The sequence below is a fragment of the Hemitrygon akajei genome, unplaced genomic scaffold, assembly GCF_048418815.1.
Source record: "Hemitrygon akajei unplaced genomic scaffold, sHemAka1.3 Scf000101, whole genome shotgun sequence".
NCBI classification, from domain to species: Eukaryota; Metazoa; Chordata; class Chondrichthyes; order Myliobatiformes; family Dasyatidae; genus Hemitrygon; species Hemitrygon akajei.
In genome coordinates this window covers 2,408,100-2,423,126 of record NW_027331987.1, presented here as the reverse complement: position 1 = coordinate 2,423,126, position 15,027 = coordinate 2,408,100, and the positions used below count along the sequence as shown (strand labels likewise).

The 15,027-nt window shown below is 44.0% G+C and overlaps 1 protein-coding gene across 9 annotated transcripts in view; it reads right to left on the bottom strand.

Annotated features, from left to right (window-relative positions):
- LOC140723130 (uncharacterized) overlaps positions 1–15,027 on the bottom strand; it is a 1,246,679-nt gene that overhangs the window by 13,284 nt on the left and 1,218,368 nt on the right. For 5 of the 9 annotated variants that reach the window (XM_073037763.1, XM_073037764.1, XM_073037761.1 and 2 more), the window contains one exon: positions 5,293–5,635. In XM_073037763.1, coding sequence (XP_072893864.1) covers positions 5,293–5,635 — 343 coding nt within the window. Of the gene's footprint in view, positions 1–5,292; positions 5,636–7,583; positions 7,701–7,753; positions 8,174–9,592; positions 9,901–15,027 lie in introns of those variants that run through there. The other 4 variants (XM_073037759.1, XM_073037758.1, XM_073037766.1 and 1 more) reach the window with 4 other exon arrangements.

The following is a 15,027-nucleotide window of genomic DNA, read 5'->3' as shown; positions in this document are numbered from 1 at the left end:
AATGTTTGGTAATCAAGCGCTTGAGTTATATTTTGGAAAGAGTGGTGATAAAGTGTTTTATTAGAGTGGATTTTGGAAGGGTGAAATGACATTAGATTCAGTTTTAGACTTGGAAGATGATATTCGGAAAACAATTAAATAAAGATGTTGTAATAGCAGTATTTCTTGATACTGAAAAGGGAAATGATATGGAAGAAAGGACTTTTGATTAAATTAGGAGTGAGGGGGACATTGTATAATTTTTTTGAGTTTTTTTTGGATGGACTGTCCAAGTATCGGTCGGCATGTTATGTTTGTGTTTCTATGAGATAGAGAATGGGATCCCACAAGGCAGTATTTGTAGCCCTTCATTATTTAATATTATGATTAATGATATTTTCTCTGAGATGGGAAAATGGGATACCCTGGGTAAATCACAATATACAGATGACGTAGCTTTATAGATTAGAGGTTTTAATTGCAATTTACAATTAATAGGTCAAACAGTGGGCAGATTGATGAGGATTTTAAGCTTTCAGTCGTTAAAACACATTACGTGGTTTACAAACAGCATTAATAGACTTGCAGTTGATTTTAAATTATGTCATTAATATCTTGTGGAAGTGTCAGAGGTAAGATTTCTCAGTATGTGGATGGATAATAAGCTGACGTGGAAGCACCTATCAGTAAAATAATTGATAAATGTAAAGGAGCTTTAAATCTCCTCAGACATCTATGTGGGTATTCTTGGGTGCAACATGAAAATCTTTGTTGATCAATTATATTTGTTTAATTTGATCTGTTCTTGATTATGTCTGTGTGGCTAATGGATCAGCTTCATCTTCAAATTAAAAATGTTTGTATGTGATACAATTACAGACTTTAAGATTGTGTTCTGGTGCAGTAATGTCATCTCCTGTTTTGGCTTTACTGATTGCAATGGGACAATTGCCCTCAAAGTAACAGAGGTTCAAGTTGATGTCAACATACTGGATTAATTTGCGGGGGCAAGGAAATGATCATCCTGTTAAAGGTGTGCTGGAGGACGGTTGGGGACATCACAAGAAGAGTGTTTTTTGTTTTGGGTGGCTGGGTTCTTACCACGCTGGGAATATGGGTGTATTTGATGATACAATAAGTCCCACTGTAGCTTTCTCCGTAACCCCACCTTGTTTTCTCCAATGACTTCAGTTGATTTTAGGTTACACGATCGGTTTCGGTTCTGCCTGAGTGTCTGTTGGTTCATCAGTATATTAATGAAAGTTGTTATCATACAGTAACCATTTTTACAGATGAATCAAAAGATAAGTTTACTGGGGATGTTGGTGTGGCTGTTTTTGTGTGCCTGAATTGCAGGTAATGGTAAAGAAATGACTTATAGCCATTTATCAGCATAGGAAGCAGAATTCTTTCCCAACAGTTTAGGTTTACAGTGGGTGGAGGAAATTGGTCCTTATAATTTGCTCGGAATACATTTCGGTTTTGATGAGTCTTAAACAGGTCATTCTGACAGTAGGTCAGATTGACTGTTGGAAACTTGTCAAACGGTATTTCATATATAAAGTTTGATTTATATGTCTGCACATTATGACATATAGGGTAGCAAAGGTGAGTGGGATGTTGGATTATTGGGATGCTGTTCAAATCCAACAAAAGGCAACGAAAAAAACCATAAGAATGGTAAAGACGAAATATGAGGGCAAAATGACCAATAATATAAATCAGGATACTAAACGTTTAGTTTTCAGTTACATGAAGAGTGAAAGGGAGATGAGAGTTGATACTGGACCACTGGAAAATGATGCTGGTGAAGTAGTAATGGGGGACAAAGAAATGGCAGATGAACTTAATGAACAATCTTCACTGTCCCCCACTTGTCCCATTTAACCTGTCTCAATACGGGTGGACTTTAGGACCCGGGGGAGCTCAGGACCCGCCGCCCGCAGCTGCTGCTGAATCCCCGGTGTTTCTGTTCGGTTGACGGATGCGGTGAACGAGTTAAAATTAATCGATCGATAATTCTCATCTCGTGTTTATTTCACTCCATAGAACCATAGAACACTACAGCACAGAAAACAGGCCATTTGGCGCTTCTAGTCTGTGCGGAAACTTTATCCGCTCGTCCCATTGACCTGCACCCAGTCCGTAACCCTCCAGACCTCTCCCATCCATGTATCTATCCAATTTATTCTTAAAACTTAAGAGTGATCCCGCATTTATCACGTCAGATGGCAGCTCGTTCCACACTCCCACCACTCTCTGAGTGAAGAAGATCCTCCTCATGTTCCCCCTAAACCTTTCCGCTTTCACCCTAAAGCCATGTCCTCCCATTTTTATCTTTCCTAATCTAAGTGGAAAGAACCTACTCACATTTACTGTCTATACCCCTCATAATTTTGTAAACCTCTATCAAATCCCCCCTCAGTCTTCTATGCTCCAAGGAATAAAGTCCTAACCTGTTCAATCTTTCCCTGTAACTCAACTCCTGAACACCTGGCAACATCCTAGTAAATCTTCTCTGCAGTCTTTCAATCTTACTGATATCCTTCCTATAGTTAGGTGACCAGAACTGCAGATAATACTCCAAATTTGTCTTCACCAATGCCTGATACAACCTCAGCATAACATCCCAACTCCTGTACTCAGTACTTTCATTTATGAATGCCAGGATGCCAAAGGCCTTCTTTACAACCCTGTCTACCTGTGACTCCCAGATCCCTTTGTTTCTCCGCACTCCTCAGTGCCCTACCATTTACTGTGTATGTCCTACCTAGGTTTGTCCTTCCAAAACATAACACCTCACACCTGTCTGCATTAAATTCCATCTGTCATTTTCTGGCCCATTTTTCCAGTTGGTCCAGATCCCTCGGCAAGCTTTGAAAGCCTTCCTCGCTGTCCACAACGCCTCCAATCTTGGTGTCATCAGCAAAATTGCTGATCCAATTGACCACATCTATATCATTGATATAGACAACAAACAACAATGGTCCCAGCACAGATCCCTGAGGCACACCACTAGTCACAGGCCTCCAGTCTGAGAAGCAATCATCCACTACCACTCTCTGTCTTCTCCCACACAGCCAATTCCGAATCCAGTTTACAACCTCTCCATGGACACCTCGTGTCTGAACCTTCTGAACTAACCTCCCATGTGGGACCTTGTCAAAGGCCTTACTAAAGTTCATGCAGACAACATCCACAGCCTTTCCTTCATCTACTTTCTTGGTAACCTCTTCGAAAAATTCTACAAGATTTGTTAAACATGATCTACCACGCACAAAGACATACTGACTATCAGCCCTTGGCTGTCCAAATACTTGTATATCCGATCTCTCAGAACACCTTCCAATAACTGACCTACTACTGATGTCAGGATCACCGGCCTGTAGTTACCTGGTTTACCATTGGAGCCTTTTTTAAACAACAGAACTACAAGAGCTACCCTCCAATCCTCCGGCACTGCACCCGTGGCTGAAGATATTGTAAATATTTCTGTCAGGGCCCCTGCAATTTCTACACTAGTCTCTCTCAAGGTCCGAGGAAATATCAAGTCAGGCCCGGGGGATTTATCTACCTTTATGCACTGTAAGGCAGCAAGCACCTCCTCCTCTTTAATCTACAAATGTTCCATGACACTACTGCTTGTTTCCCTTCCTTCCATATACACTATACCAGTTTCCTGAGTAAATAATGATGCAAAAAAACTGTTTAAGATCTCCCCCATCTCGTGAGGCTCCACACATAGACGACCACTCTGATCTTCTAGGGGACCAATTTTGTCCCTTACTATCCTTTTACGCTTAATATACTTGTAGAAACCCTTCGGGTTTACCTAAACATTATCTGCCAAAGCCACCTCATGTCTTTTTTCCTTCCTGATTTCCTTCTTTAGTATTTTCTTACATTTTCTATACTGTTCAAGTAACTCATTTGTTCTTTGTTGCCTCTACCTGCTATACACCTCTCTCTTTTTCTTAACCAGATCACCAATATCCCTTGAAAACCAAGGTTCCCTATGCCTGTTAACTTTGCCTTTAATCCTGGCAGGAACATGCAAACTCTGCACTCTCAAACTTTCGCCTTTGAAGGCCTTCCACTTACTGAACACATCCTCGCCAGAAAAAAAAAATTATCCCAATCCACTCTTCCTAGATCCTTTTTCATTTCCACAAAATTGGCCCTTCTCCAATTTAGAACCTCAACTTGAGGACCAGTCCCATCCTTATACATAATTAACTTGAAACTAATGACATTATGGTCACTGGACCCAAAATGTTCGCCTACACATACTTCTGTCACCTGACTGTCTGGTTTCCTAATAGGAGATCAAGTATTGCATCCTCTCTCGTAGGTACCTCTATATATTGATTTTAGAAAACTTTCCTGAAAACATTTCACAAACTCCAAGCCATCTAGTCTTTTTACAGTTTGGGAGTCCCAGTCAATATGAGGAAAAGTAAAATTCCCTACTATTACAACTTCCTGTTTCTTACATCGGTCTTCTATCTTTATACAGGTTTGCTCCTCCAATTCTCTCTGACTATTGGGCGGTCTATAATACACCCCTATTAGTGTGGTCATACCTTTCCTGTTCCTCAGCTCCACCCATATGGCCTCTGTAGACAAGCCCTCCGGGCTGTCCTGTCTACGCACAGCTGTGATATTTTCCCTGAATAGTAATGCCACTCCTCCCCCTTTCATCACTCCCCCTCTATCACGTCTGAAACAACAAATAATTCTATCACGTATAAACCTTAGGTCAGAGGTTATCTTTTTGTATTAATGTATTAAAAATAAATTATAAATTCTACCAATGGAATCTCTTACTAAAGGATTCATATTCAAACAGTATCCAACAAATCAGATTCTTGCATATATGGAAACTTAGATAATTATTTTTGTAAAAAATGTCTAACATGAAGATATTGCAGTAAGTGTGTATGAGAGAGAGAATATTTGCTAATTAACTCTTCATGTCATCAATCGACCATCACAAAATAAAGGAAAATAAAAATAAATAAATCTGCAAAAAAAAACAGATCCCCTTAATCACTAAAATTTAAACAACATTGGGAGAGAGAACTTAATATGACCTTTGTTAATGAAGATGGTCAACTCTGCTTTAATATGAACCAATCAGCTGCGCCACGTCCACATGGGCCGGTTTCAGTCGGTCCACCGAGAAAACCTCCTCTCTCCCCCCAATGTCCAGCACGAACGTGGACCCGTTGTTCCTGATCACCGTAAACGGCCCCTCGTAGGGCAGCTGTAGCGGTGCCCGATGTCCGCCCTGTCGTACAAACACAAACTTACAGTTTCGCAGGTCTTTGGGTACGCAGGTCGGGTTCTGCCCATGCTGCGAAGTGGGTATGGGGGCCAGGTTGCCGAGCCTCTCGCGTAGTCTGCTCAGGACTGCTGCGGGTTCTTCCTCTTGCCCCCTTGGGGCTGGTATGAACTCCCCTGGGATGACCAGGGGTGCGCCGTACACCAACTCGGCCGACGAGGTGCGCAGATCTTCTTTGGGCGCCGTGCGGATTCCGAGCAGGACCCAGGGAAGCTTGTCCACCCAGTTAGGCCCTTTGAGGCGGGCCATGAGAGCCCCTGTCTGAGGAGTCAAGGGCCAGGGGTCTCTCTGCTCTCGGTCCAGCGTAAAACCCTTGGGGAGACATTAGATGTCCATCCACTTTCATCGAGTCAAACCACGGGAAAGGTTCGTGTCGGCCACCCGACCGCGCCTGAGGCCCAGCGGCCTTTCCCCGATCCCCGGGGCCCCGCTGCCCGTGTCTCCCCCGATCCCCAGGGCCCCGCTGCCCCAGTCTCCCCCCCCGATCCCCGGGGCCCCGCCACCTGAGTCTCCCCCCGATCCCCGGGGCCGCGCCGCCCGAGTCTCCCCCCGATTCCCGGAGCCCCGCCGCCCGAGTCTCCCCCCGAACCCCGGGGCCCGGCTGCCCGAGTCTCCCCCCGATCCCCAGCGCTGCCCGAGTCTCCCCCCTATCCCCGGGGCCCTGCTGCCCCAGTCTCCCCCCCCCCCCCGATCCCCGGGGCCCCGCCACCTGAGTCTCCACCGATCCCCGGGGCCGCGCCGCCCGAGTCTCCCCCCCGATTCCCGGAGCCCCGCCGCCCGTCTCCCCCCAAACCCCGGGGCACCACTGCCCGAGTCTCCCCCCGATCCCCGGAGCCCGGCTGCCCGAGTCTCCCCCCGATCCCCAGCGCTGCCCTAGTCTCCCCCTATCCCCGGGGCCCCGCTGCCCGAGTCTCCCCCCTATCCCCGGGGCCCCGCTGCCCGAGTCTATCCCCGATCCCCGGGGACCGGCTGCCCGAGTCTCCCCCCGATCCCCGGGGCCCGGCTGCCCGAGTCTCCCCCGATCCCCAGCGCTGCTCGAGTCTCCCACCCCCGATCCCCGGGGCCCCGCTGCCCGAGTCTCCCCCCCGATCCCCGGGGCCCTGCTGCCCGAGTCTCCCCCCCGATCCCCGGGGCCCTGCTGCCCTGTAGATCAACACAGTCCAATATCGCCCCATGAATATAACAGCAACGAGATAATGCTGAGGCTTTATAAGACACGAGTCAGGCCACACTTGGAGTATTGTCAACAATGTTGGGCCCCATATCTCAGACAGGATGTGTTGTCATTGGAGAGAGTCCAGAGGAGGTTCAGAAAGATGATTTCAGGAATGAAGGGGTTAAAATATGAGGAGCACTTGGCAGCTTTGACCCTGTGCTCACTGGAACTCAGAAAAATACGGGGCATCTCATTGAAACCTACCGAATGTTGAAAGGACTGGATAAGGTGGATGTGGAGAAGGTATTTCCTGTGGTGGGGCACAGCCACAAAGTCGAGGGGCCACCTTTTCAAACAGAGGTAAGCAGCTTATTTTTTTTATTAGCCAAGGTGTATTGGATCTGTGGAATGCTCTGCCACAGACTGCGGTGGAGGCCGAGTGTGTGGGTATATTCAAGGCGGAAGTTGATCATTTCCTGATCGGTCAGGGCATCAAAGGATATGGCGGGAGGTCAGATATCTGGAATTGAGTGCGATCTGGGATCAGCCATGATGGAAAGGCGGCTGACTCAATGGGCTGAATGGCCTAATTCTGTTCCTATGCCTTATGGACTTAGGAACACAAGCCCCCTCAATCATGATGAATCTCCTCTGCACTCTTCCAGCACAAAACATCCTTTGTACAGAATGCTAAGCGGAACTGAATGTAATTTTTCAAGAACGTTGTCAAGTCAGGCAGCATCTGTTGAGGGTAATAGAGTCGATGGTTGGGACAGAACCCCTCTCTTACGGCACAAACACAGGCCCTTCGGCCCAACCTTTCCATGCTGTCCTCCTGTCCAATTAAACTAATCCCTCTGCCTGTCTTTGACACAGAACACAGAAATCTACAGCACATTACAGGCTCTTCAGCCCACAATGTTGTACCGACCATGTAACCTACTCTAGAGACTGCCTAGGATTTCCTGATCGTATATTCCTCTATGTTTCTAAGCTCCATGTACCTATCTAAGAGTCTCTTAAAATATCCTATTGTATCCACCTCCACTATCGCTGCAGGCAGTGCATTCCATGCACCCACCACTCTCTGTGTAAGAAACTTACCCCTGACATTCCCTCAGTACCGAATTCCAAGCAGCTTAAAACTACGTCCCCTCGTGTTAGTCACTTCAAGCCTGGGAAAATGCCTCTGGTTATCCACATGGTCAAAGCCTCTCATCATCTTATTACAATTACTTATGTACAGGTTAGGAGAAATATAGCTTCAACATCACCTCACAGCTCTTGAACTCAATCCCATGGTTGATGAAGGCCATCACACCAGACGCCTTCCTAACAACACTGCCAACCTTCGCAGCAGCTTTGAATGTCGTATGGACACAGACCCCAAGATCTCTCTGACCCTCCACACTGCCAAGAGTCTCATCATTAATATGATATTCTGTGTTCAAATTTGACCTGCAGAAATGAATCTCTTCATCTGTGTTGAACTCCATCTGCCACTTCCCAGTTCTGCATCCGAGGCGAGGAAATAGATTGCTGAGCCTCTTGCTAGGATCATTATGTCCTTATTGCCCACGGGAATGGTCCCGGAGGATTGGAGGGAGGCGAATGTTGTCCCCTTGTTCAAAAAGGGTAGTAGGGTCAGTCCGGATAATTATAGACCATTGAGCCTTACATCTGTGGTGGGAAAGCTGTTGGAAAAGATTCACAAAGATAGGATCAATTGGCATTTAGAGAATCATGGTCTGATCAGTGACAGTCAGCATGGCTTTCTGAAGGGCAGATCGTGTCTAACAAGCCTGATGGAGTTCTTTTAGGAGGTGACCAGGCATATAGATGAGGGTATTGCAGTGGATGTGATCTACATGGATTTTAGTAATGCATTTGATAAGGTTCCAGACTGTAGGCTTATTCAGAAAGTCAGAAGGCATGGGATCCAGGGATGTTTGACCAGGTGGATTCAGAGTTGGCTTGCCTGCAGAAAGCAGAGAGTTGTGGTGGAGGGAGTACATTCGGATTGGAGGGTTGTGACTAGTCGTGTCCCACAAGGATCAGTTCTGGGACCACTGCCTTTCGTGATTTTTATTAATGACCTGGATGTCGGGGTAGAAGGATGGATTGGCAAGTTTGCTGAAGACACAAAGGTTGGTGGTGTTGTGGACAGTGAAGAGGATTGTCAAAGAATGCAGAGAGACATTGATAGGATGCAGGAGAGGGCTGAGAAGTGGCAGATAGCGTTCAACCTGCAGAAGTGTGAGCTGGTACACTTTAGAAGGACAAACTCCAAGGCAGAGTACAAAGTAAATGGCAGGATACTTGGAAGAGTAGAGGAGCAGAGGGATCTGGGGCTACATGTCCACAGATCCCTGAAAGTTGCCTCACAGGTAGACAGAGTAGTTAAGAAAGCTTATGGGTTGTTAGCTTTTATAAGTCGAGGGATAGAGTTTAAGAGTGGTGATGTAATGATGCAGCTCTATAAAACTCTGGTTGGGCCACACTTGGAGTACTCTGTCCAGTTCTGGCCACCTCACTATAGGAAGGATGTGGAAGCATTGGAAAGGGTACAGAGGAGATTCACCAGAATGCTGCCTGGTTTAGAGTATGGATTATGATCAGAGATTAAGGGAGCTAGGGCTTTACTCTCTGGAGAGAAGGAGGATGAGAGGAGAAATGATAGAGGTATAGTTGATATTAAGGGTAACAGATAGAATGGACAGCCAGCGCCTCTTCCCCAGGGCACCACTGCTCAATACAAGGGGACATGGCTTTAAGGTAAGGGGAGGGAAGTTCAAGGGGGATATTTGAGGAAGATTTTATACTCAGAGTGTGGTTGGTGCGTGGAATGCACTGCCCGAGTCAGTGGTGGAGGCAGATACACTAGTGAAGTTTAAGAGACTACTAGACAGGTGTATGGAGGAATTTAAATTTAGGGAGGCAGCGTTTAAGGGTCGGCACAACATTGTGGGCCGAAGGGCCTGTACTGTGCTGTATTGTTCTATGTTCTATCTATTTCTCGCTGGAATCTCTCTTTTAATTTTTCATTGAAGGCACGACACAGTACAGAAAACGTAATGCCTTACATTTTCCTCCATTTTGCTTTTATACCTTACCCCTAATCAACACCGCAACGTCATCAGTGGGGCCTTCTGGGAGTTGTAGTCATTTTCCTCGCTCGCTCCCTGTCGAAGCATGTTTCGTCAGCCACCACAGACGTCACCGAAACAGACCCACCGAGGCGCGAAGGGGAATCACACCCGTCCTTGTGGGCGCCGAGGCCGGCGACACCCACAGAAGCGATCCGCTGATCACCGCCATGGCGATGGAGCGGAAGAGGAGGGGCTGATCATGGGCCGATTTCCTCCAGCCTATCGTAGCGCAGACTTAACACTGACCCCTGCTGGCATTGGCTGCCGTGCCTGTCGCTCAAATGGGAACTCAGAGGGTGATTAGTTTATGTGAACGTCAGTCAGCCTTCTTGTCTTTATGAGTTTGGATTTGGATTTATAACGGGACAGGAAGCAAATTGGGAGAAATGTGAGTTTTTATGTGATGGTGCATCAGTCTCCGAGTTACATTATTAACAATAAAAGGGCAAAGGCCGTGGTGAGGAAGGAGGTGATTTACTGGAGGTTATATGGAGATAATATTGGAAGGGATATCAAACTTGGAATTGTTTGGGATATGATTTAGAAAATGGGGGGATTTGTGGGTATCATAATATTCCAGTGTTCATTAATGAGGGCAAAATGATTGTTACTGAAACAGGGAAGGTTGTGTTACTGGCTGGGTCATTTGCTGAGATTCATAATCAGGATAATTTAAGTGAAGAAGTTAAACAATGTAGGGATCTGTTTTTCACTGCTGGAATGATGTGCTGGAAGTCAGCTGTAGCAATGATAGTATCACTGATGGAGAGATTTCTTTGTATGAATTTAAGACGTCTATTAATAATGCAGGTCAGGTGTTCCCAGGAAAGAGTGATATTTGAAATTGTAATTGTTTCTAATTCGCTTTTGTGAAAATATTAAATGTTTGAATTGTGCATCTACTTTCCTCATGGAAAATGGAAATAGTAGTGCCAATTCTAAAATCTGGCAGATCCCCATCTGATCCTTCTAGTTATAGGCCTATATCGTGAATGTCTCATTTATGTAAACTTATGGAATGTATGGTAATCAAGCGCTTGAGTTATATTTTGGAAAGAATGGTGATAATGTGTTTTATTAGAGTGGATTTTGGAAGGGTGAAATGACATTAGATTCAGTTTTAGGTTTGGAAGATGATATTCGGAAAGCACAATTAAATAAAGATGTTGTAATAGCAGTATTTGTTGATACTGAAAATTGAAATGTTATGGAAGGAAGGACTTTTGATTAAATGACGGAAATTAGGAGTGAGTGGAGATTGTATAATATTCTGAGTTTTTTTAATCTGGATTGACTGTGCAATTATGGGTCGGCATGTTATGTTTGTGTTTCTATGAGATAGAGAATGGGATCCCACAAGGCAGTATTTGTAGCCCTTCATTATTTAATATTATGATTAATGATATTTTCTCTGAGATGGGAAAATGGGATACCCTGGGTAAATCACAATATACAGATGATGTAGCTTTATATATTAGAGGTTTTAATTGCAATTTACAATTAATAGGTCAAACAGTGGGCAGATTGATGAGGATTTTAAGCTTTCAGTCATTAAAACACATTATGTGTTTTACAAACAGCATTAATAGACTTGCTCTTGATTTTAAATTATGTCATTAATATCTTGTGGAAGTGTTAGTGGTAAGATTTCTCAGTATGTGGATGGATAATAAGCTGACGTGGAAGCACCTATCAGTAAAATAATTGATAAATGTAAAGGAGCTTTAAATCTCCTCAGACATCTATGTGGGTATTCTTGGGTGCAACATGAAAATCTTTGTTGACCAATTATATTTGTTTAATTTGATCTGTTCTTGATTATGTCTGTGTGGCTAATGGATCAGCTTCATCTTCAAATTAAAAATGTTTGTATGTGATACAATTACAGACTTTAAAATTGTGTTCAGGTGCAGTAATGTCGTCTCCTGTTTTGGCTTTACTGATTGCAATGGGACAATTGCCCTCAAAGTAACAGAGGTTCAAGTTGATGTCAACATACTGGATTAATTTGCGGGGGCAAGGAAATGATCATCCTGTTAAAGGTGTGCTGGAGGACGGTTGGGGACATCACAAGAAGAGGGTTTTTTGTTTTGGGTGGCTGGGTTCTTACCACGCTGGGAATATGGGTGTATTTGATGATACAATATGCCCCACTGTAGCTTTCTCCGTAACCCCACCTTGTTTTTTCCAATGACTTCAGTTGATTTTAGGTTACACGATCGGATTCGGTTCTGCCTGAGTGTCTGTTGGTTCATCAGTATATTAATGAAAGTTGTTATCATACAGTAACCATTTTTACAGATGAATCAAAAGATAAGTTTACTGGGGATGTTGGTGTGGCTGTTTTTGTGTGCCTGAATTGCAGGTAATGATAAAGAGATGACTTATAGCCATTTATCAGCATAGGAAGCAGAATTCTTTCCCAACAGTTTAGTCTTACAGTGGGTGGAGGAAATTGGTCCTTATAATTTGCTCAGAATACATTTCGGTTTTGATGAGTCTTAAACAGGTCATTCTGACAGTAGGTCAGATTGACTGTTGGAAACTTGTCAAACGGTATTTCATAGATAAAGTTTGATTTATATGTCTGCACATTATGGGCCCTGCACATCACACTGTTGAGGGAAATGATGATGTTGACTGTTTAGCACCAAAAGCTGTTAAATGTTAAGCTGTGGATATAGACCTTCCACTTAGCAAATTAGAAGCTAAAGGGTTGGTAGTGTTAAGAATTGGGGGCTTATGGCAAGACGTAGGATAATGGACATAAGGACAGACACCTTTACAGAATACATAAACCTGTTGGGTTTATAGAAGAAGGGCTTAAAACAAGGGAAGGAATGATATTGACATGACATAGAAATGTCCACACTATGCTTAATTATGCCTTGTAACTAATTGGAAAACTTCATTCTGTGTCGTGTACATTTTGTCATTATGAAACTGTCGAAACACATACTATTTCAATGTGAAGCGTATAAGGCTGAAGAAAAATCAAATGCAGTCTGCAGTACAATCTTTGCGAGGGTAGATGGTTTTCAGAAAAAAACTATTAAATTATGGGACTGACTTTAAATCAATTCACAGTTTGAGCTGGAAAAGGCATGTAATAATTGTGTTAAACCTAAGGAAATGACATATAGGGTAGCAAAGGTGAGTGGGATGTTGGATTATTGGGATGCTCTTAAAATCCAACAAAAGGCAACGAGAAAAGCCATAAGAATGGTCAAGACGAAATATGAGGGCAAACTGGCCAATAATATAAATCAGGATACTAAAAGTTTAGTTTTCAGTTACATGAACAGTGAAAGGGAGATGAGAGTTGATACTGGACCACTGGAAAATGATGCTGGTAAAGTAGTAATGGGGCACAAAGAAATGGCAGATGAACTTAATGAACAATCTTCACTGTCCTTTCCGGTCAACACCGCCCCTACTTGTCCCATTTAACCTGTCTCATTACGGGTGGACTTTAGAACCCGGGGGAGCTCAGGGCCCGCCGCCCGCAGCTGCTGCTGAATCCCCGGCGTTTCTGTTCGGTTGACGGATGCGGTGAACGAGTTAAAATTAATCGATCGACAATTCTCATGTCGTGTTTATTTCACTCCATAGAACACTACAGCACAGAAAACAGGCCATTTGGTGCTTCTAGTCTGTGCGGAAACTTTATTCCGCTCGTCCCTTTGACATGTACCCAGTCCGTAGCCCTCCAGACCTCTCCCATCCATGTACCTATCCAATTTATTCTTAAAACTTAAGAGTGAGCCTACATTTACCATGTCAGATGGCAGCTCGTTCCACACTCCCACCACTCTCTGAGTGAAGTAGTTCCTCCTCATGTTCCCCCTAAACCTTTCCCCTTTCACCCTAAAACCATGTCCTCCCGTTTTTATCTTTCCTATTCTAAGTGGAAAGAACCTACTCGCATTTACGGTCTATACCCCTCATAATTTTGTAAACCTCTATCAAATCTCCCCTCATTCTTCTACGCTTCAAGGAATAAAGTCCTAACCTGTTCAATCTTTCCCTGTAACTCAACTCCTGAAGACCTGGCAACATCCTAGTAAATCTCTGCACTCTTTCAATCTCTCCAACCTCTCCATGGATACCTCATGTCTGAACTTTCTGAACTAACCTCCCATGTGGGACCTTGTCAAAGGCCTTACTAAAGTTCATGTAGACAACATCCACAGCTTTTCCTTCACCTACTTTGTTGGTAACCTCCTCGAAAACTCTTCAAGATTCATTAAACATGATCTACCATGCACAAAGCCATACTGACTATCCTTAATCAGCCCTTGGCTGTCCAAATACTTGTAAATCCGATTTCTCAGAACATCCTCCAATAATTTACATACTACTGATGTCAGGCTCACTGGCCTGTAATTACCTGGTTTACTATTGGAGCCTTTTTTAAACAATGGAATAACATGAGCTACCCTCCAATCCTCCGGCACTGCACCCGTGGCTGAGGACATTTTAAATATTTCTGTCAGGCCCCTGCAATTTCTACTCTAGTCTCTCTCAAGGTCCGAGAAGTCTCAAGGTCAAGTCAGGCCCGGGGGATTTATCTACCTTTATGCGCTGTAAGGCAACAAGCACCTCCTCCTCTTTAATCTACAAATGTTCCATGACACTACTGCTTGTTTCCCTTCCTTCCATATACACTATGCCAGTTTCCTGAGTAAATACCGATGCAAAAAAACTGTTTAAGATCTCCCCCATCTCGTGAGGCTCCACACATAGACGACCACTCTGATCTTCTAGGGGACCAATTTTGTCCCTTACTATCCTTTTACGCTTAATATACTTGTAGAAACCCTTCAGGTTTTCCTTCACATTATCTGCCAAAGCCACCTCATGTCTTTTTTTTCCTTCCTGATTTACTTCTTTAGTATTTTCTTACATTTTCTATACTCTTCAAGTAACTCATTTGCTCTTTGTTGCCTATACCTGCTGTACACTTCTCTCTTTTTCTTAACCAGATCGCCAATATCCCTTGAAAACCAAGGTTCCCTATGCCTGTTAACTTTGTCTTTAATCCTGGCAGGAAAATGCAAACTCTGCACCCTCAAAATTTCACATTTGGAGGCCTTCCACTTACTGAACACATCCTTGTCAGGAAAAATTTTTTTACCCCAATCCACTCTTCCTAGATCTTTTTTCATTTCCACAAAATTAGCCCTTCTGCTATTTAGAACCTCAACTCGAGGACCAGACCCATCCTTATCCAGAATTAACTTGAAACTGATGACATTATGGTCACTGGACCCAAAATGTTCGCCTACACATACTTCTGTCACCTGACTGTCTGGTTTCCTAATAGGAGATCGAGTATTGCATCCTCTCTCGTAGGTACCTCTAAATATTGATTTAGAAAAAAATCCTGAAAACATTTG